Source organism: Lepidochelys olivacea, assembly GCF_965140295.1.
Source record: "Lepidochelys olivacea isolate rLepOli2 genome assembly, chromosome: 1".
In the NCBI taxonomy this organism is placed as follows: Eukaryota; Metazoa; Chordata; order Testudines; family Cheloniidae; genus Lepidochelys; species Lepidochelys olivacea.
Window position 1 is genome coordinate 138978751 of NC_140411.1, and position 22879 is coordinate 139001629.

The window sequence follows — 22879 nt, forward strand, 5'->3', positions numbered from 1 at the left end:
AAGTCTTCTTCTAAGAAAACTGAATGCTTTTTCATTGTTCTCAGATCCAAGGGTTTGGGTCTGTGGTCACCTATGCAAATTGGTGAGGATTTTTACCAAACCTTTCCCAGGAAGTGGGGTGCAAGGGTTGGGAGGATTTTGGGGGGAAAGACATGTCCAAACTACGTTTCCCAGTAAACCCAGTTAGAGTTTGGTGGTGGCAGTGGTTATTCCAAGGACAAAGGATAAAATTAATTTGTACCTTAGGGAAGTTTTAACCTAAGCTGGTAAAAGAAAGCTTAGGAGGTTTTCATGCAGGTCCCCACATCTGTACCCTAAAGTTCAGAGTGGGGGAGGAACCTTGACAGGGCCGTAGTTTGCTCACCCATGGTCTAACTGATCACCATTGGTGGGGTCAGGAAGGAATTTTCCTTCAGGTTAGATTGTAGGGTTTATTGCCTTCCTCTGCAGCATGTGGGTGCGGGTGACTTGCCAGCATTATCTGGGTGTATCATGTAATCATTTCCCTGCCTGTGGTACATAATAGTCTAGTCTACTGTGGGCTGTAACACTTCAGTCTAAGTTCCATTGTTGGATTTAGTGTGTGGGTGCTGGGTGGGGTTGATAGTTTGCGATACATAGGAGGTCAGACTAGATGATCGGGAGGTCCTTTCTGGCCTTGAACTCTATGACTCTATAATATGGCCTGACACAATAACAGCATATCCAGGGCAGGGAGGAAACCTGCCCATTCTATAGCGAATTGGACAGATTTCTTGGTGATTGCTCTTCAACTTAGTTTGGGATGCTGTTCAAGAGTAAAAACACAGCTTCGCCTGCTCAAGTGAAGAACAGCAAGGGGATAGGGAGAATACTAACTTGGAGGCTCCAGCAGAGATAAGGACATGGAACATGTGATACCTGAGACCATGCTGAGATCCCACAGCCTCTTCAGAGGGTCCCAAGCTCTGGAGATGGCAAGGAGACAGCATCCAAGCAATTTGGGAGGAAGAGGAGAAGCAATTGGGTAAGAAGTTCTCTACATAACACACATTGTTATATGGAGAAATCAGGGTTGATTTTGCTGGCCCTGGGTAAGGGGGGAACATAGTGAACACGTCATAATTGTTGTGTAATGTGCAGATGAAGCCTTATATAATAGCAGATGTCTCTTGCTCCTCCAGGTCTGCCAGTTCCCCCTCACCTTCCCTGCCTGGGCTGCTACAGCATCAGTGGCAGCTCCTGGCTCCTCCCTTGCAAACCCTATTTTGTTCTCGCAGAGTCTGACTTGTCTCACAGCCCCTTCAGTAGCTCCTCGCTGTGATCAGCTGAGTGGCTGCTGTTGCCATTCTTAGTGAAGTGTCCGGCTTGATGCTTACAGCGCTGGCTGAGCTGTACCATGTAACTTGACTCATGCTGGCCATCAGGCAGAGATTTTTACTTTGTATGTATCAAACAGCACCTAAATATAAACAAAATATGAGATTCTGATTTCAGTCAGCTACCTATTGGGCATGACAGAGATTCTGATTTCAGTCAGCTACAATGTAAGCCTGACAGCTTACACTGTAGCTGTCAGGCCGCACGCCAAACCAGGGCATCAGTCCAGCTATCTGCTCTGATATCTCTGCAATCACTCTTCATTCTGTCTTTCTGCTTAGTGCATGAAACACAGGCATACACATTATTAGATACTGAACTGATCTGCTGCTACCACAGGCTAGGGTAGGGAACATGGAATAATGAGGGAGAGGTCTCAGAAGTTTCTAATGGGCATGTGTCCACACATCATAGTTTGCAATATCACTTAGATACAATATCACAGAGAATGTTAATTCAAAGTTCAAAATTCCTGTTGGTCCATAGCTGATAAGAGCTACATACTGTACTATGTGGGAATCAGAAACCAAACGGACAGACAGGACTAGTACAAATTCATAAAATAATAGCAAGAGGTAAACATTTTTCATCTTGATTTTCCAAAGGATTTTTTTTCTTTTTAATTATTATTAAATCAGAGTAAATAAAATGAGCCAGTAAACCTTCAGTGTCAGCCCCGAAGAGTCATGCACCAGGTAACAAAACCCACCTAACATGGCACATAAAACAGGTAAGAGGAAAAGCCAATTGTGAGGGAGAGGAGAGAGAGAGCAGAAAAACTGAACTTTCCTCTTATGCACTCTTGAGACAAATCCAGTTCCCACTGAAGTCAACAGGAAGTTTGCCCTTGACTTTAATGGAAGGTTTTGCCCTCATTGAAAAGGGGGAATTTTCACTTGCCATCCTACCAGAGTCTAAAATGCATATTTATATGGCTACAGAATATTCAGTTATGAAACCTAAGTATATTATTATCGTCATTTTTATATGTGCATCCACAGGGTGTGAAGGCATTTAATGTACTTATACAAGTGAACATATCTGCACCATGCATAGGCACATGTGACACTAATAATCACTCAGTCACTGTACCTGTTCCACGTTGTTTGAAAACTACCAAGTTCAATCATTTAAAATAACAAGTGTAACTGCTTTGTCATTAATTAGCTAATGATGTTCATTAGTAATTAGTTATTAGTTCATTAGCATAATGGTTTGTTAGTTTTGAAAGTTGGAACATAATTAAACTGCACAAATCCCTTATTACCTGTCTGTTTTAAAGAAATCAAAAATACTAGAAACAAATAAGAGCAGTTCATAGAAAGGTGAGCAACGACTGCTCCCAGCTAATGGGCTGGGGACAGCCAGTTGATACATGACCTAAGTAAACTTGACACATTTAAAACAGATTACTTCATAAGCAACAGGTTATTGCAGTGAAGAACTGACCAAAAAATCCTAGGTTTTTGTTGTTTTTATTCTTTATAGTGCTCCTGTCCCAAGCTTCTAAGTGTATATTCTTTTTGATACGATGGGTTGGAATTTTTACCACTCAAGATATGAACATGACACTAGGGTGGCTGCCAAATAGTTTTCCCATCCCAAGAAAAAATTCAAGATTTCAAAATATTATCCTGTTCTGAATTGGGACAAAAAGTTGAATATCTTGAAAAATTGTTGTGAATCAACAAACTGAAAAATGTTTTGGCTAATTTTGTTTGATTTTGACCTTTTTATACTATGTTGTTTATTATAATTAACTTACATTTCTAAATGAAAAGTAGTTCTGAAGAAAAAAAAATCCAGAATTTTTCATTTTGAAAATGTCACAATGTCCAATTTCAACAATTTCAAAACATTTTTTCCAAAAAAATTTCAAAACATGAAATTTGTTGAAACTGATCCTTTCCCACGAACAGTTTCCTAGAGCCCCAAATGCAGATCTCTCCCTCTTCCTTTGCAGATAACAATATGTGAGAGAGAAGACCTAAACTGCAAAATTGTTTTCCCTCAAATTATAGAGCAAACGATGACGATGAATAAGGAATATCCAGGACTAAAGTTTCAGAGTAACAGCCGTGTTAGTCTGTATTCGCAAAAAGAAAAGGAGTACTTGTGGCACCTTAGAGACTAACCAATTTATTTGAGCATGAGCTTTCGTGAGCTACAGCTCACTTCATCGGATGCATCCACGGCATGCATCTGATGAAGTGAGCTGTAGCTCACGAAAGCTCATGCTCAAATAAATTGGTTAGTCTCTAAGGTGCCACAAGTACTCCTTTTCTTTCAGGACTAAAGTGTTTCATCATGAAGTCCAACACGTAACAAGGAAGTTTCTTTCCCCTAGTGATGTGATGAGCAGCTCCAACAAAAATTGCTCTCTCTCTTTTGCAACTTCAGTACTGCTAGTGACATTGCTGAAGACCAGCAGGACCTTAGTTCCTTGTTAGGTATGGTGCTAATCCCCAACCCTGGTGCATCCATGGAAAGCAGAGTATTGGAACTGTGCCACCCAGCCAGGTTCTGAAACCCTGAGGTCTGTACATATTCCAAGGGAAAAAATTTTGCCCTCACAGATAGCTCTACAAGGCTTATGCAACTCCCCAACCGGTTCCCTTGCCTAGGGATATAGGTACAAACTCTGACCTGCCCATATGCACTAAAATGCACGCACTATCTTACTGACTCAATACAGAGGGAAAATTCTTTCCCAGAGGAAAGACAGCCACACAGAGAGATTGAAAGGAGCCATTGAACCAGAGCTGTCATCTGGGAGCAGAGTCCAGGGCCCACTGGGCCAGACCTCCAAAGTGATCAAGTGGAGGGGGACATAATGTTAAAGAGATTCCTCAGCACCTGCACTATGATTATTTTGTTCTCATGGTGGGGAGCCCATTCTTGAACATATCTTTTCCCCGCAGTAGATGTGCAGAGATGAAGGACTGGAGTTATAACCCTTTTAACCGAAACTGGGGAAGAGAGAAGGCCCAGGATCCATAGAGGTCTGATTGTGGGGGATAAGAAGCTCATTTGCATAAACACCTTTCCCTCTGAGTAGCTTTGCACCTTGTTCCAGCAGAGCAAGTGCAAACCCCTTCACTCACCCATACGTACCAGGCCGCAGGATAGGTCAGACCAGTAGAGAGGCACTATAAATTGTGGTAAGGGATTACTACAAACTCCCACCCAATTCAATAGCAAAATTACCTGAATAAGCATTTCCAACATCTGGTCCCTAAGTTTACACTTTTTCCTATAAATTGTTACATTTGTGTTTCATTTAAAAGTAAAGAATGTGTCTGGTGCTGCACTCACAGTTCTCTACAGATTTAATCAGTAAACATTAGCTTGTTCTCTAATTCCAGGGCAGATATCTCCAAGTTCTCAAAACTCTTCTCTAAACACTCTGAAGTAATGAGTGACAGAATAAACCATAAACTCAGTTTGTTTATGCATAATTATGCATAATTTGCATTAGTGCTAACCCACAGGAATCAAAACTCTCCCTGATAGATGAAATTGTGACCAACTTTGGTAATGAAGTTACTGATAAACTTTGATCAACCTTTGCTTTATCTAGAATCTCTCTGAATTTTATAATTGCTTTAACTGTTTTATTTCATTTATCTGGAATTTAGGTAATGATCTATAGCCTCAGATCAAGCTCTTAGAAAAGCAAAATTCTCCTCCCAGTCACATCAGTGTTACTCCGTTTGTACCTCATGGCACTGCACTGATGTGATGCATCAGCATAATTGTCTCACTTGTCTTTAAGGAAGTGATTGAAGGCATATTGCCTTTCACTGAATTACCTATATAAAGCTCAACATTCTATGACAGGTTGCTGGGAGGAAAAACAACAGCTGCAAACAAACAAAGGTTATATAAGATAGTTGGGCTAGCTCCTCGGCTGGCGTAAATCAGCATTGTGCCACTAGTGGTGTTTAAAGGGCAGAATTCACCAAGTCGAACTCTTTGTTTTCTAGAGTTTGCAATATGAGAACGCTAGAACACAGACTAGTTTCTTCCACAGTAAATATGTTTTTGTGGAACCCAGTTTCTGATTACTATTTCAACCAGGAATCTTAAACCAAGAATAACTTTTAATGGTTGTTACGAATGATACAAGCCCATTTGCTTTATATCCCACAGGCTGTTCACTCACAGCTCCTACGGGCAACAAAATGTACTCTCTGTCTTCACCTTACGTAACTACTAAGGAAAATCATGCCAAGCCACTGTTACTTAATCTCACTGCTGAAGATCCAATTCAGGAGGAGGTTAGTGATTAACCATTTACTACCAATAACAGGCTACCTCACATAAAATATTCAGAAGAGAACCACTTTCAAAGTGCTGGCCATGGCTGAAGGCTCAGACAAATCCCCATTAAAGTCGTGTGTGGTGTAGAAAGCCTTGCCAAGGCCTCTTTGCACTTTAAGTGAATTTCACCCACACTGCAGAACTGCCTCTTTTCATCTGCACTTCCCATTTGCCGTTGTGCTATTAAGCCATTCCCCCAAAGGTCCACACTGTAGAAATCTTTCCGCAATTTCTGAAGAGATGTCACAGTACCAGCCATTCAGCACAGATCACATTGCAGTTCACTCCTAGCAATATAGAGTATGGCACCTACGAAGGTAGCCAGCCACCTACATAGGCAACAAAATAATACTGGGCTTAATCCTGAGTTCCTTAAATAAGTCAGTGCCTGAGTTAAGGACCTCAGGATGGGGGCCATGAATAATATTCTGTACTTCTACTGCATCTTCCATCCAAAGATCTCAAAGTGATGTTCTAACACTGATGGACTAAACCTTGCAATATCCTTGTGATGCAGGGGAGTATAATTATCCCCATGTTACAAATGGAAAATCTGAGACACAGGGAGATTATTATTCATTTCCATTTTTTAATTTTATTAATCCATTGCCCAAACTTGTGCTAGGAATCTCACAGCACATATCCTGCCCTGAAGAGCTTACAGTCTAAATTGATGGGACACACAACAGATGTGGGAAGCGGTCAGAGATGCAAGCAAAACTGAGAGCATCCTAGGCATATGTCTTGTTAGCTCTATGATTTTATTTTTATTAATTGCCTCCTTCCTCCCTTCCCTCTTCTCATGTCTCTCAATCCCCCATTGTCCTTGTTACATGTGTTGTTTCCACTGTTCTATACCCTGGTCCCTTCTCACCCCATACCTGAGATTCAAGGATGAGTGGGAGAAACCAAAAAGGAAAACACAGTCAATGAAGGTGGGGTTGGTCTCCTGGGGGCCAGGATCAGTATAGCCAGTCTGGACCTTGGAGTTTTTGCCAGCTCTTTTCACTTTACACCTGCTCCTGTTGTAGGTAAAGAGTTTGAAAATATGCTGTGAAACACTAATGCTTAAATAATGGTTTAAATGTTCTCTTGAAATAAGAAATAATAATTGTAGTGACACTGGCCAAATTCTATCCTCAAGTGTATTACTGTATTTTTCAAAGGAATTGCGAGGACAGGACAGGACGTAGAAGTAAGAAAGCAGATGTTTATGCAGTCATGTAGATATAATTCCTCACCTCAGCATACTCATATCCTCTTTTTACAATATATATAATTCTTCTCTGCTTAGGGCCCAATTCTATTCCATTGAAGTCAATTGGACTTTTACTATGGATTTCAATGGGAGCAGGATAGTGTCCTTAATATTAATTTCTACCATGGATTATGTGTGAATGGCTCCCATTAAAACTGTCCAAGGGCAGAATTCAGGGCTTGAACCTTTAGGTGCCCTCAGCTTCCATTCATGTCAATGGGAGATTCACAGATATGAACAGGCCAACAGCATGGACCATTATGACCATCCAGTCAGATCTCCTGCATAACACAAGCTATGGAATTTCACAGTGATGCCTGTATCAAGCCCAATAACTGGTGGTCAAAGTAGAGCATATCTTTTAGACAGAAATCCAGTCATGATTTAAAGAGTCCAAGTGAAGCAGAATTTACCACATCCCTTGGAAATTGTTCTATTTTCACTGTTAAAAATTTGGGGGGAAGATTTCCAAAGGCTCAAAGAGCAGTTAAGTGCCTAGTTCCCATGGATTTTCAATGACAGTTGGGCATTTAATTGTCTTTTGTGCCTTAGCAAAGTTTGAGCTGGAAAATGAGATGCCTTGGGGATATTTTCTGACTTTCATTTCCAGACTTTGGATCCCATGCCCTTGATTGCTAGATTAAAAGGGCTTCTAGCACTAGATCTTGTCTCCCTGTTTAATACTTACAAGCTGTAATTAAGTCACCGTTGAACCTTCTCTTCCATAAGCTACAAAGGCTGCCAGCACCTTGCAGGATCAGACCCTTGGCCTTTCACTTTTTCACAGTAAATAAAAACACCACATATGAATTCCTGTTCAAACCAAAAACACACTGCATTTCTGCATGCAGAGTCCATTTGCAAAGACATATTCATATCCAACTCAAGACTAGTGCCAGTGAAAAGTGACAAAAAGAAAAGGAGTACTTGTGGCACCTTAGAGACTAACAAATTTATTTGAGCACAAGCTTTCGTGAGCTACAGCTCACTTCATCGGATGCATTCAGTGGAAAATACAATGGGAAGATTTATATACATAGAGAACATGAGACAATGGGTGTTACCATACACACTATAACCAGAGTGATCACTTAAGGTGAACTATTACCAGCAGGAGAGCGGGGGGGCGGGAAAAAACCTTTTGTAGTGATAATCAAGGTGGGCCATTTCAAGCAATTGACAAGAACGTCTGAGGAACAGTGGGGGGGGGGGGAATAAACATGGGGAAATAGTTTACTTTGTGTAATGACCCATCCACTCCCAGTCTCTATTCAAGCCTAAGTTAATTGTATCCAGTTTGCAAATTAATTCCAATTCAGCAGTCTCTCGTTGGAGAATTGGAATTAATTTGCACCCATGGGGGGACACATCTTGAAGAACCTCAGTTACTGCACAAGATGAGTCACCCTCTTCTTCTTCGAGTGATGTCCCTGTGGGTGCTCCACCGCAGGTGACTATAAAGCGGTGTCCCTAGTTGGAAAGCTGGGGCTTTAGAGCGACACGTATTGCCAAGGAGAGGACAGCCTGCCCTAGGAGAGTGTCTGTTGAGATGTCGTGCGTAATAGCATAGCGCTGGATGAAAGTGTCTGTCGGAGCCCATGTAACAGCCTTATCAATGTCATCAATGGGGACATTATTAAGAAAGACAATCGAGATAGATAACGAATATGTGGAATGTGTACTGACTGAGATAGGAGGTTGTCTATCGTCAACATCATAAGATAAACCCATACACTGTGAGATCCACTTAGAGAGGCGTTGTTTAGATATGGCAGTGCCTCTGGAACTTTTGGTGGTAAAGGAGAATAATTGTGGAGATTTCTGGAAGGGTTTAGTCCTGTCCAAGTAGAGGCTAATGCACACCTTATGTCTAGGGTGTGAAAAGTTGCCTCCTTTTTATTACTCTGAGGCTTCGGGAAGTTCAGTTGATTGCGATAAAAAGATGTTGGGACCTCAGGTAAGCATCTTGGGTGTGGGCACAGTGTAACTTTATCTTTATAAAACACTGTGTATGGTGGATATGCCATGAGGGCCATGATTTCGTCTACCTGTCTAGCAGAGGTGATGGAGACAAAAAAGGCCATTTTCATTTATAGGTGTATGTAAGAACAGGTTGCCACTGGTTCAAATGGGGGCTTAGTCAGAGAATGTAGGACTGGCCTGGGGTCCCAGGCCGGGGTCTGCTATCATATATGGGGATAGAGATATTGAATACCCCTCAAGAAGCACTTTGTGAGCAGAAGTGCGAAGGAGTGGCTGTCAAAGGAGGCGTGAAAGGTAGTGATTGCTGCCAGTTGTACTCTAATAGAACTATTGGCCAATCCTGACTGTTTAAGGTGTAGAACGTAGTCAAGAATAAATGGCAACGGAGCGTGTGCTGCATCTACCTAATGTGAGGCACACCAGCAGTGAAATCTAGTCCTTTTGTGAATGTAAGTGTATCTGATTGTGTCACGCCTACTATTCAATTGTATCTGTTTGACAGTATCTGAGCAGATTATTTCTGGACCCTGGAACCACAGAGGAGCCAGGCTCTGAGTAGAGCATCTGTGGATTGGGATCGAAAATGTGTCCTGTGAGAGGAGCCATGGTGTTAGGTGGAGAGAGATTCGTCGGCATACCATCATGCATAGAAGGTAAGTATACCAGACCTGTAGTGGCCATGTTGGAGCTATTAGTAAGACATGAGTTCGGTCCTCTCTATTTTGCAAAGTACTCAGAATAGGAAGGAAAAAGGAGGGAAGCCTTTAAGGAGTGGTGCGTCCCAGGTTATGAGGAATACATCTCCCAGCAATCCATGCCCCAGTCCCATTCTGGATCAGAATTAAGGGAAGTGGGTGTTGTGCTGAGTGGCAAAATCAATGGTGGGTGGATCTATGGTGGGAAGGCCCGATCAGCTGAATATGGGTTCAAGTGCTCACATATCCAGCTCCCACTCGTGATCGTGTGAGAATGTCCTGCTCAGTGTGTCCTTGGTGGTGTTCTGGTGTCCCAGGAGGTACATGACTGAAATGGAGATGTTCTTGTGGATATACCAGTTCCACAGTTTGATCGCCTCTGAGCATAAAGAGTGGGACCTCACTCTACCCTGCCTGTTGATGTAATACATGCAGGTGAGATTGTCCATCATCATTCTTTACATTATGATGTTTGAGAAGAGGTAGGAAATATCGGCAGGCACTGCAGACCACTCGTAGCTCTAGGACATTGATGTGTAAGATGACTTCAGTGGACAACCATCTACCCTGCACTGAGCGTTTGTGTAGATGCACCCCCCAATTGATTAGGGAGGCATTGGTGACTAGGATCATAGTTGGTGATGGTTGTACGAAAGGAACTCCAACACAGATGTTGCTGGGCTGTGTCCACCACAGCAGTTAATCTTTGACTCGCCTCAGCACAGATAAAAGTTTGTGAATGCTGTGCTTGTGGGGGAAGTATACAGTATGGAGGCATGCTTGAAGACACAGCATGTGCAGTCTTGCATGCCTGACCTCAAACGTAGCTGCTGCCATGTGACCTAGAAGCCGGAAGCACATTCGTGCAGAGATCTGGGGGCAGATCCAGGCAGCAGATACTAGATCTGTTATCGCTGAGAATCTGAGAGATGGTAGGAAGGCTCTGATTATATGACATATAACTGCACATCAATGAATTCCAGCTGTTGTACTGGTGTTAGGGTGGACTTTTCTAGGTTTACGAGGAGACCTAGCTTCATGAACAGATCTGTTTTTAAGTGGGTGGCTTGTAGAGCATAGATTTCAGATGGGGTCTCCAGGAGACAGTCATCAAAGTATGGAAAAATGATAATTCCTTTTTTCCTTAGTAGGTTGAAACTACCACGAGGACCTTGGAGAACACCCGAGGTGCTGTGGATAGTCTGAAGGGCAGTACTTTGTACTGACAGTGGTCAGTGCTCACGACAAACCAGAGGAATCGTCTATGGGCAGGATGTATAGAAATATGAAAGGATGCATCTTGGAGGTTGAGGGCAGAGAACCAGCCCCATTGTTCCATGCTGGGATAATAGTAGAGAGGGTAACCATCTTGAAACATTGCAGCTTGATGAATCTGTTTAGATTGTGACGGTCTAGGATATGATGCCAGCCACCAGGCTTCTTCTAAATCAGAAAAGAGTGGGAGTAGAAATCCTTTCTCATGTGTTGGGGAGGGACCTGTTCTATGGCTCCCAGTTGCAGAAGGTGATTTATTTCTTCCCGTAGAAAGGACTTATGAGAGGGGTCCCTGAAGAGGGAAAGCGGGGGGGGGGGAATTGGAAGGGGAAGGAGTATCCTTCCTTGACTATCTCTAGAATCCATTTATCTGAGGTGCTGAGACTCCAAGATGGGAAAAATTGAGCTAGTTAGTCACCAAACTATTGGAACATCAGAGATGGTGGGGATGACTGGAACAAGGGAAGGCTTCTTGGGGCCTTGACCACACCTTCAAAATTGTTGCTTTGGTGCCAGTACATGAGAGAGAGCCCCTTGAGAAGTGGGCTGTCTACATTTAGACGGAGGCCTTTGTCAGTGGTGTTGGGTGTTGTAGTAGCACTGAGAGATATATTGTTGAGTTTGGGATTGCGGTGGGAGTTGGTACTTCCCCAAGCGTCTCTTTGGTGCTGGTGTGCATATCCTGAGAGAATGAAATGTAGCTCGGGTGTCTTTAGGGGAGTGCAAAGAGTCATCTGTACACTCAGAGAATAGTTCTAGCCTTTTAATTGTAAGTCCTCTATTGTGGTTTGTACCTCCTTAGGAAAGCCCAAGAGGTGGAGCCATGATGCATGCCTCATGACCATAGCAGTTGCGATGGATCGAGCAGCTGTGTCTGCAGAGTCTTAACGAGGCTTATAGGCTGTACAGGCTAGGAGGTATCCCTCCAATATCAAGGACTGGAATTGCTCCTTTTTGGTCTTTGGTAGATCATAGCAAAGTTCCTCCAATTTGGAGTAGTTCAGATAATTATACTTGGCCATGAGAACTTCATAATTTGAAATCCTAAACTGGACTGTGGCTGAAGAGTATGTCTTGCATCCAAATAGGTCCAGACATTTCCAATCTCTGGCTGGCTGGCTAGATCAAGATTGGTACCGACGGCTCCTTTCCTACACCGCATTGACCATCAACAAATTTGGGGTGGGGTGTGAAAATAAAAATTCAGCATTCTTTGCCGGAACATATTTTCTGTCGGTGTGTTTGCAGGTTGGAAGGATGGAAGCCAGGGTCTGCCACAGAACTTTTGCAGATTTGAGACAAGCCTCATTGATTGGTAGTGTGATCTTTGAGAAAGAGGATGCGTGGAGGATATCAACAGTTTATGCTGTTGGTCTTTGACTTCCTCCAAAGGGATCTGTAGGGAGTTTGCAATCCTATGGAATAGATCTTGAAAGTGCCTGAAGTCATTGGCAGATGTAGGGGATGGAACATAATTGCCTCATCAGATGAGGAGGAGGAAAAATGTAAAGTTGGGGGAACCTCCTTTTCCTACTCTTCCTCCTGAGCTGGTATCGGTCGTGGTTTCACTTCCTAAGGATGAGAGATTGATGGAGAAGGAGAAGTGTAGGTCTCTGGCTTTGCTTTCTGGGACGGTTCCCAAATTGTGCCCTGTACCTGGCCGAAGGGTCCCAATATGGTCAGTTTGGTGGGAATGGCACATGTGGTTGCATCCACAGTGACCCTGCCAGGACGGGGGCCAGAGGTAGTCTGCATATAGTGAAGATAAGCTGGTGCAATTTGTCCAGTAGTCAAGGGAACAATGGAGTCCTCCTTCTCCTCTTCCTCCTCCTCACTGGGGAAGGAAGGTGTTGTCCTTGACAGAGAGAGGGAGGAATGTCGTAAGTCCAGAGAGGAGGGTAGAAATGGGGCGAAGAAGCCGAGACTCGGGAGTGTCAGATACCAGAGGTCTTTAGGGTATCTGAAGTCTTGTGGAAGGGGAAGGAGCATTATCAGAGCCGTTGTAACACATAGTGATGGAGAGAGAGTGTATGTCCCTGAAGTTTCAGAAGATGGCACCAGAGATTTGGCTGGTGCCAGTGACTTGGCCAGTACCGATGACTTGCCTGGTGCTGACGATTTTGGTATTGATGATTCGGTCGGTGCTGGTGACTTGGCCAGTGCCAACTATTTTGATGGTGCTGAGGACTTACTTGGTGCCAACAGCTTTGTCAGTGCCAGAAACAGTGTTGGTGCCATAGCTCCTGCAAGCGGGCTGCTTCGCTCCCCGGAGCTGGGAAACAGCGCCGAGGGCTGAAGGTGCCCAGACAATGTCTTTAGACCATTTCTTTAAGCCAGTACCAGAGCTACCTGCATGTGCCCTGGAGCTATGTCTTTTGTTGGATGAGGTTGAAGCCACCGACATAGCCAGGAATGGTGTTCTGGAGGGTTGAACCTCAGAGTGTGAGGAGAAGGAAGCCTGTCTCTTGTCATCTGCATGATCACGGATGACTTTCTCTTCAGAGGGCATGGAGAGTGGGGGTCGGCAGACAATCTGGCAGAGCATTAAGGCCTCTCTGGGGAAGAATCCGGGCCCAGGTCCAATCCTGGATGTAGCGATTTCTCCATGAGGAGAAGTTTCAATCTAATATCCCAATTCTTTCTAGCTCTGGTTTCAGGCTGAGGCAGTGAGAACTTGAGGGACGTGTCCCTCTCCCAGACAGTGGATACACTGTGGGTGGATGTCCGTTATCGAGAAGGTGGCCCAACAAGAATGCTCTTATACCTGGGAGAGCCGGGCATAAGGGAAAAGGGCTTCCCAGTCTGGAAGGCGGGAAGTGGGCAATACGGAAACCTAAGCTATGAGAATAATTGTAAAGATAAAGTTAAAACAAAAGAAAAAAATTTTTTTACAGATAGAAGTTGAAAGAAGAAGAGGAAAATTCTAACTACTCTATCAGGTAAGGAACTATCTATGAGGAGCAGCAGAGCTCTGCTAGCGGCTTCTGTCCCAGACCAAAGGTAGTAGAAAAGGAACTGGGGCTGTCTGTCTGACCAAACAGCGCTCTCTCTCTCTCTCTCTATATATATATATATATGTATATGTCCTGTGTACAGTGTGAGAGAGACAAGATGCGCATGTGCAGTCCTACAGGCACTTCCGGTGAAGATCTCCGATCCCAGGTGCAGGAGGCCCTGCCACACCTACAACTGAGCACCAACAGGGACATCACTTGAAGAAGAACAATGAACGAGTCATAATGATGTCTTTAAATAATCGTTAATAACTAAGCATCTGATGTAAGACAGCCTTCAACCTCATTCCACCACACACTTCTTGAAAATATTTAATGAACAATTGAGTGGATGTCCTCACATTTGCTTTAGCTTTGTAATACAGATTTGTGTGTTTGTATTTTATCAAGGAAAGTTTCTCTCAAGGGAAAATAATTGACAAATCATATTTTTCTTGCCTTGATGTTTGAAATTCATCAGTCATGACTAGATAAAGTTAGCACAGTCTCTCTCAAAGAAGCCAAAAAGAAACTGTGACATTTCATAGTGGTGTGAACTGTTCATCATCTGCTGCGTAGACTCCATTAATCTGGCCTGCTTTTAAATCCAGTATATCGCAAGGAATCCCATTTTCTGTTGTCACTGATGTGTCACATTTGTCTTCTAAATCGCCTATCTCTACAGACTCATTGTTATTTCTAAAAAGGAATAACAAAATTACATTACTGCAATCAAAGTGTACCATTCAACAAAGCCTGGACATAAGAAAAATAGTTTAGCATGCACTTTTATTAAGAAGTTTACAACACACTATATACAAAGAGGCATAGTCTAGTCATCTGAGGATAGGAATGGGAGACAGAAATTCCTAAGTTATTTCTAATATCACTTTCACACTGGCACCCTTCTGTTGCCTCACTTAACTTCTATACCTCAGTTTCCCCTTCTGTAAAATGGCTTGGAGGAGGGTGCAAAATAGAAAAGGAAAATAAAGAATAAAATACACATTCATATACTTAATAGACTTCAAGGCTATAAGGAGCCACCATGATCATTTAGTCTGACCTACAGCATAATACAGGCCATAGATTTCACTCAATGATCCCTGCATCTGTCCCAACAACTTGTGGTTGAACTAGAACAGATCTTGGCATCCAGCTGTGACTTAAAGACACATGTTAGATGTTACAGAATATACGCACCACATTTCTTGGTAATCTATTTCAATGGTAAGTTTCTCTCACTGTTCTAAATTTGTATCTTATGTCCAGTTCAAACTTCACTAGCTTTAACTTCCAGCCAATAGATCTTTGCCTGCTAGATTAAACAGCAATATGTCTTGCATACTTTCACTTTTCCAGACTCAAACTCTGATACCAACCATACTAAAATAGCTGCTGAAGAAATGATCTAAACTGACAAACTGTAAGCAAATTTAGTCAACAATGTCTGTATAGTACCTTTAATTTCCAGATTTATTTTGACCTTGAGATCTGCTGATTCATAGCTGAAGAACCTGCTGTACTTTACAGACTGTAGCATCAGCAACTTAGAATGATAAGAAACTTACAGGTTAGCTACAGTATTTCTTCCAATCCCATAACACATTGTGACAACCTGACTCAGTACTTATACACCAGTAATATTAACAATAATAAAACTTTATTGACCTGCGAGAGATACCTGGACTTTAGAGACCTGCTTAAAATAAATGAGAGTGACTAATCAACTCCTCTCCTCCTGCTTGTGACATGCTTTTAAAGGAAGAGGGTGGCACAGTCACATGCACAATATGAGACAGTCCCTGCCTTGAAGAACTTACAGTCTAAGTAGACAAGACAGTCAGAGGATGAGATACAGGAAGTATTATTATCCTAGATGTACAGAAGGGGTAATTTCTGTAAGAGTAACAGAGAGATTAAGGCTCAGATCCTCAAAAGGATTTAGGTGTCTAACTCCCATTGATTTCAGGGGAGTTGACTGATGCCCAAGATCACACAGGAAGTTTGTGGCAGAGCTAAGAACTGGACCCAGATCTTCTGAATCTCAGGTCAGTGCCTTAACCACAAGAACAAGCATTCATTCACTCGTTGGGTTTTGTTCTTGTTGTTTAAAACCTGGGATGGGATTAGATAGGGAAGAGTTTCACAAATTCATACTAGTCTTCTGAATACAAAAAAAATAATTTGAAAGCTTCACCAAACCTCCAACTCCATGAGGTTCACTCAACACTAGCAGTAAATGTTATTTTTACCCAGTTGTTTCAACCTCTTTGCCTAAAATGAGGCACTTTTATACTGGGGCAATCTCTGCAACATCTCAGTCTTCACACATAAATCCATTTACATTGGATTATTCATCAGTATTTTTTTTTGCCACTGGACATTTGCTAATTTTTAAGCTATCCAGCTGTCCATAAGAGTTTGTACTTTCCCAATGTATCTCCGATTCCTGTTTGAGCCTGTAATGAAATCATAATGCTTGTGACAACATATCAATGTCCATGATGATCCAAGTCAAATAAAGGATGCTCTCTTCACTGTATGGTCAAGCAGGAGAGTCTCAGATGAGCTTACAGATGTCCTTATCTAAGTACAACTATCTGAAATCACAGCAAGTAGGAACATAATGGGAGCCGGGAGTCAAAACGAAGGCTCCATCCACTTCCTTCCCCTCTCCATCCCCACGAACTCATGGGCTCACAGCAGTAAGTATCAAGTAAGTAACCCTTACTATGACTGCTATGACTACCATGCACTCAACACTATAACTGGTGCTGCAATATGAGCAGGGTAGTAACGAGAGGGGAGACAAGTACTCCTTACTCTACAGCATAGCTGTGATAATTTAGTCTCATGGCGAGTCCAATCTGGAATTGACCATGTGAGATGCTGAGCTCCTAGAACTCCTCATGAAGTGAATGGGAGCTGAGGCCATACACTGACTTACAGGATCAGGGCCTTTTAAAATTTCAGTCAAATAGCCCTTTGGTCATTGGTCTGGCTTGCGTGTGGCTCCTGAATCTGCACAAATCAGGAGCAGTGTTTTATATCTGCCAGTCTTAAAAATCAGTAGCCACAATCATTGCCAGCCTTTTCCCCTCTCGCATGCCTTATCTCTGACAGGAGACCTACCTGCAGTGCGGGGCTAGTGGCAAACAAACTCCTTGTAAAGCAATCATCTTTATTAACAAGGCCTCCAAGATCACATTCCTACCTTTAGTTAATAACTCCACAGTCCAAAAGAACAACACCTGCCCTTTGAAAGGACAGATATCCTCAGCTGGGGAGAAAAGGCTGCTATTGTTTCTTTAAAAAAGAAAAGGAGTACTTGTGGCACCTTAGAGACTAACCAATTTATTTGAGCATAAGATTTCGTGAGCTTGATTATCATACACATTGTAAGGAGAGTGGTCACTTTAGATAAGCTATTACCAGCAGGAGAGTGAGTTTGTGTGTGGGGAGGGAGGGGGGTGAGAAAACCTGGATTTGTGCTGGAAATGGCCCAACTTGATTATCATACACATTGTAAGGAGAGTGATCACTTTAGATAAGCTATTACAGCAGGAGAGTGGGGTGGGAGGAGGTATTTTTTCATGCTTTGTGTGTATATAATAAGATCTTCCACACTTTCCACAGTATGCATCCGATGAAGTGAGCTGTAGCTCACGAAAGCTTATGCTCAAATAAATTGGTTCGTCTCTAAGGTGCCACAAGTACTCCTTTTCTTTTTGCGAATACAGACTAACACGGCTGTTACTCTGAAACCTGTTATTGTTTCTTTGTAACCAATGTGAACTGCAGAGTGACCCAACTCTAACAATTCTAGTTCACTTAATTCACTAACAGTTGGTTAAAACAAAAGCACAGCTTACTTTTTGCGTTGTCGGATTCCTGACACAACAAGGAAAAGAATTCCAGCCACAACGAGGCAAAGAACAACACTGAACACGATAAGCCAGACAGGCACAGTGGGTTCAATGGGTGGTGATAAAGTGGAGGAAATTTTCAAGAACTGCAGCGTGTTGTCTGTCAGTAGGAAGGCACTGTTGATTCTGTTTCTGTTCATCCTTTAAAAAAATACAAAACACAACACAATGATAAACACATTTATAAATGAAAAGACAATGAGGAAAATATAGCCCTGATATAGGCAGTACAACTCTGGCAGGTCTGAATGTGGCCCAATATGAAGTTTTTAGACTGCATACATTGCATAGCCACTGTCACTGATCCATATATATCCTGTGCAGGGTGTTAGCCACAGACTCCCATATGCAACTTTTGAAAGCTTAGGGGATAAGGATGACAATTGATATTATCACTGTTTATGTATTTATTATAGTATTAATTGTTTCTACTTTGGGTCATGCATAGACTCTCATGAGATGGAATATGTACAAAACAAATGGAATCGTTGCTAAAACAAATTTTATTATTATAACTATTAGTGTAATTATTATTAAAGGAGGAATCTTGCACTTGTGAGATGTTGATTTTGATTCATAAACACTGAACAGATTTTGCATGTCCAACTTAGATTCAGAATACTGTCAACAAAAGTAGTTGAGTACTGAGCACAGGAGTTCTCATTCTGCAGAGAATTTTGTTTCTTGTCTCTAACCTACTGATAGGAATGTAAACATTTTTAAAGGCGTATACTCTTCTTTAGTAGGTGAGAGACAACGGTTAAAAACCAAACATGCTATAACAGCATCCAATTTCTGTGGCAAACAGTGCCTATAAAAGACTTACTGTAAATCAGCTTATGCTACTGAATGTATCAAAGAACAACAGAAATGAATTTTAAAAAGGTACATTCCAACACTCTTAGCAAGTTTCAGTGAATAAATAACCTCCTTCGCTCACTAATGCACTGAAGTTGTTGCTGGGTATCTCTGTAAGAAATAGTTTAATCTGCTCAGAAGCTTAAAGTTAATCTTTCCAAAAGAACGCATACTCATTCATCAGGAATTAGGTATTATGCCTTTGCAAAGATAACATGATTTTTAAAGACAAAGTGCAGTATATTTAAAAACAATGGGTTTATTTTTCGCTTGATGCTTGGGAAACATATGTGGGTAACTCTATTTATGGGAGTTACCCTTGCAAAGCCCTTGTGAACACATCCTAAACTGTTGACGTCAGATAACCTATTTTTCTTCTCTTCCTATGCAGCTCCATATTATTGTTTTTCTAACTTCAGAGCATGATTTTTAATGGAAAAGTGGGATAACTTATGCTACTCTGTATTGCGTGCAAATGGTGCTCATCTACTACAGTGACAGGCTTCCTACAAAGACCTAAGATAAAAAGAATATGAGCATTAGATTATTTGCTTGGTCTGACAGTGCAATATGAAACTTGAACATTCAGCAGTAAAAGCACGAGCCTCTGTTCCTTGAATTAAAAGTACTAAATCTCCTGTCTGGGAGCTGTAGCAGACTCTGTGGATCAGCCATTAGAGGGGCATGTGCAATGCACACTGAACAGTGGGCTACAGTCAGAGCTCATCATGTCTAGACATCGTAAGAACCCACCGTTTAAAAAAAGGACACCTTTCAAAGTTGCAGTCAACCTCCCAAAGGCATACACGTTACAAGAGTTCAAAGAAATTGTTCTCCCTCAGCCACATATAATTCCTTTTAATCTCACATGCATGTAGGAAGAAGAGTATGGACTCCACTGTGTTTATCTATAAACTAATTCATGTAATTAAAAGACACAGAGTGCTAGTTCATACGGCCTGAGACATAGGCCCACATTAAGAAAGCATCTTTGTTTACTGAGGAAAAGTCAGAAGGAGGGCCAATTACTTTACCTTATGGCTGCCTCTACTTCACTTCCAGGAACAGTTGTCACATTTTTGGCAGAGTCTGTGACCACAAACCAAAATGACACCCTCTCTGTCATATTGCAAAGCAGCACATTGGAAATTCTGTGAACATTTAAAACAAAATGAAGTCATTGGAAAATAAGTACAAAACAGAAGTACATACTGAAGTGGTACATGTTGTCACCATATTTTGCAGTGTTTTAGTCTAAGGAGAAAAATCTTTTAGAAAAGGAAATTATTAGCTTCTGTTAATCTGACTGAGAAAGAAATACTGGTAATATTTTCAAAAAGAAAAGGAGTACTTGTACTCCAAGTACTCGGACACTGGTCACCGCTCCAGGCCAATGGGGGCTGTGGGAAGGGCGGCCAGCACGTCCCTTGGCCCGCACTGCTTCCCGCAGCCCCCATTGGCCTGGAGAGGTGAACCACGGCCAGTGGGAGCTGCGATCGGCCGAACCCGAGGATGCGGCAGGTAAACAAATGGGTCCGGTGTGCCAGGGGCTTTCCCTGAACAAGTGGCGGACCAGCTTTGAGAACCACTGCTCTACTGGATCATAGGAGAATCACAGAATTTGGGTTCTTCTGAGCCCCTTGCTCTGACATTTTGCAAGGCAGCAGACCTTTCTCCTCCCAGTAGAACCTTCTGGACACTATGAGGATTTTTCTGTGAAGAGTAACCAACAGGGCTAAAATACTCATCTTGACATAATCAGTTCAAATCTGAGAACACACGAACACTTGGCATTCCATTTCTAAATGGTCAAAATATTTTAAATACGGATGTGATCCTTGTGTGGAAGATACAGAACAAAGTTTGGTTCTGTGTGGCAGGTCAATGAAAGATACTGCAGATTTTTAAATATAGGTGTGATAAAAGATACAGCAACAACTGATTCTGCTATTTGATTGAAAGTAAATGTTCTCACATTCTTTATGTGCTAAAGATTAACTTGTCTCCAACACCAAAGAGATGCACATTATTTCAAACAAGTCACAGATTAGGGAAACTAGGGTTACCAACACAAATTACAGAGGATCAATTTTTAAGACTGCACGATCAAAGGTTGGTTTATGTAGTTCATGAATGTCTATTTCAGAGTGCCCTATTAAGGCCCTATTAAGCAGGAAATCAAGGATTTGTGCCTCTGTTGGAAAAGTTAAACTTTTCAATAAACATTCATTTTCTGTCTATTATTAGAGAGTACTCAAATGGGTAGCATGATTTTTCTGTCTCACACAACTTTGTAAATTTAATGTCTTTAAAGTGTTAAGCACAAATCAGTGGTTTATTTTTAAAATTCTAGTTTGATACATTTTAGATTGAAATTTGAATTTAATGGGAACCTATTCTGACATCCTGACATAAAGTAAGGTCTAAACAGGGCTCAGTAGTAACAGAGGGGCAGTAATGGGCACCTACAGTTGGCCTATTGCCATCTCCTACACCAAAAGCTGGTCACTGTAGTGAAGAAAATCTTCTATTATCCCTCCTCCAAGAGTCTAGCAAGGGGTCACTTTGAATCCTAGCAGGTAGGGGGTTCTGTCTATGCTGATCCATCCACTATTCATCTCTCATGTTCTTGAAGAGTACGAATCAGGTGTGAGGGTTAATGAAGCCCTGAAACTGCTGTAGGAGCTATGGAGCATCTCTCGTGCTGATCAGTGACTTTGTGGCAATGATTCTTTCCACTCCCAGATCATCCCCCTCTGTGCACAGCAAGAATTTGGACCTATACTTGCAAGGGGAACAAGGATTTGGACCTTTATGCAAAAATGTAATCCTTCAAGCATTCTCTGGTTCCTGTGATTTCATAAATCTTTGATCAATTGTGTATGTCTCATATTGTTTAACTCTAGACCATAACATGCCTCAGTGGTAATCAGCTAGTTTTTCTTTTATGATACTGAGTAACTCATGGTGAATCTTCTACAACCCCTAATGAAAATTCATTGACATTTTGCCAGTAAAATCACTGATACTGTAAAATGGAATGTAAACAGGTTACCTAATCAAAAAATTAACTGGCACAAAAGTTACATTGCTAGATTAAAACAACCCTACCCAATAAAGAAAGTGGAGAGGGGAATGTTTCTGTGACTTCAACTCACAACATTTTAATTGGTCTAATATGACACATTACAATACACTGATTCTCCTTTGACAATGTAGCACCAAAGAATTATTCCTTTTCCAATGATACACAAAACCTCACCTCCAAGCAAGCAATAACACTGGCACAAAATGTCACAAACCGGGGTGTCAGCAGTACGACCTCGTGATCAGAACAAGAGCTTGGCCTAGTGGTTGGAGCAGAACCAAAGGATAGAGTTGGAGGCATGGTCAGGAGACAGGCCACTGGCCAGAGCCAGAGTAGAAGCAAAAGGTGGTCAGGAGACAAGACAGTGGTTGGGGTCAGTTCTGAGGAATGGAGGGACCAGGGCTGGAGCAGGGCAGGCAAGGTTTGGAGCAAGGGCTGGTGCAGGAAGCAGGTGTGGCACAGCTGTGGGCATTGAACACATTGTGCAGCCACTGTGCTGTTGTTGCTACAAGGCTTAAATGGTGGTCTGTTGGCCCTTCTGTCCAATAAGGGAGCACAGTTACTTAGTAAGGGTTTTATTGAGCTCAGCCAAGCTCACTGGATTGCTAGGAGGCCACACCTGGAGCCAGCTAGGTCCTGACAAGCAAGTATAGATTATAATAGTTTCTGTGGGCCTTGATTCTTTTTTTCACCTACACTGGTATAAATGAGCAATAATTCAACTGAAGTGAATATGGAATTTAATAGAGAATGACAACTGTTCTACCAAATATATAAATTAATCCAGAGGACTCCATAGCAGAAATTCAATTCTGTATTAAAACTGATAGGCAGGTTTAAAAATGTCTATGGAAAAGATTTTTTTCCACAAGGGGAATTATGTTGGTGTCAAACTGGCCTAAGTGACAGGAGAAACTGTCACAGTATTTTCCTACAGACAAGCTAGAAGGGCATACTGAGTGGGGTCCCGCAGGGATCAGTCCAGGGTCCAGTTCTGTTCAATATCTTCATCAATGATTTAGATAATGGCATAGAGAGTACACTTATAAAGTTTGCAGATGATACCATTCTGGGAAGGGTTGTAAGTGCTTTGGAGAATGGGATTAAAATTCAAAATG

General features: G+C 42.0%; 1 protein-coding gene across 3 annotated transcripts in view; it reads right to left on the reverse strand.

Annotated features, from left to right (window-relative positions):
* Positions 1-22879, reverse strand: part of ACE2 (angiotensin converting enzyme 2) — an 83891-nt gene that overhangs the window by 42937 nt on the left and 18075 nt on the right. For 2 of the 3 annotated variants that reach the window (XM_084620838.1, XM_084620837.1), the window contains exons 4-5: positions 19708-19824; positions 17762-17956 (exon numbers count right to left, since the gene is read on the reverse strand). In XM_084620838.1, the coding sequence (XP_084476964.1) occupies positions 17762-17956; positions 19708-19824 (312 nt within the window). Of the gene's footprint in view, positions 1-1183; positions 1421-17761; positions 17957-19707; positions 19825-22879 lie in introns of those variants that run through there. The other variant, XM_084620840.1, reaches the window with a different exon arrangement.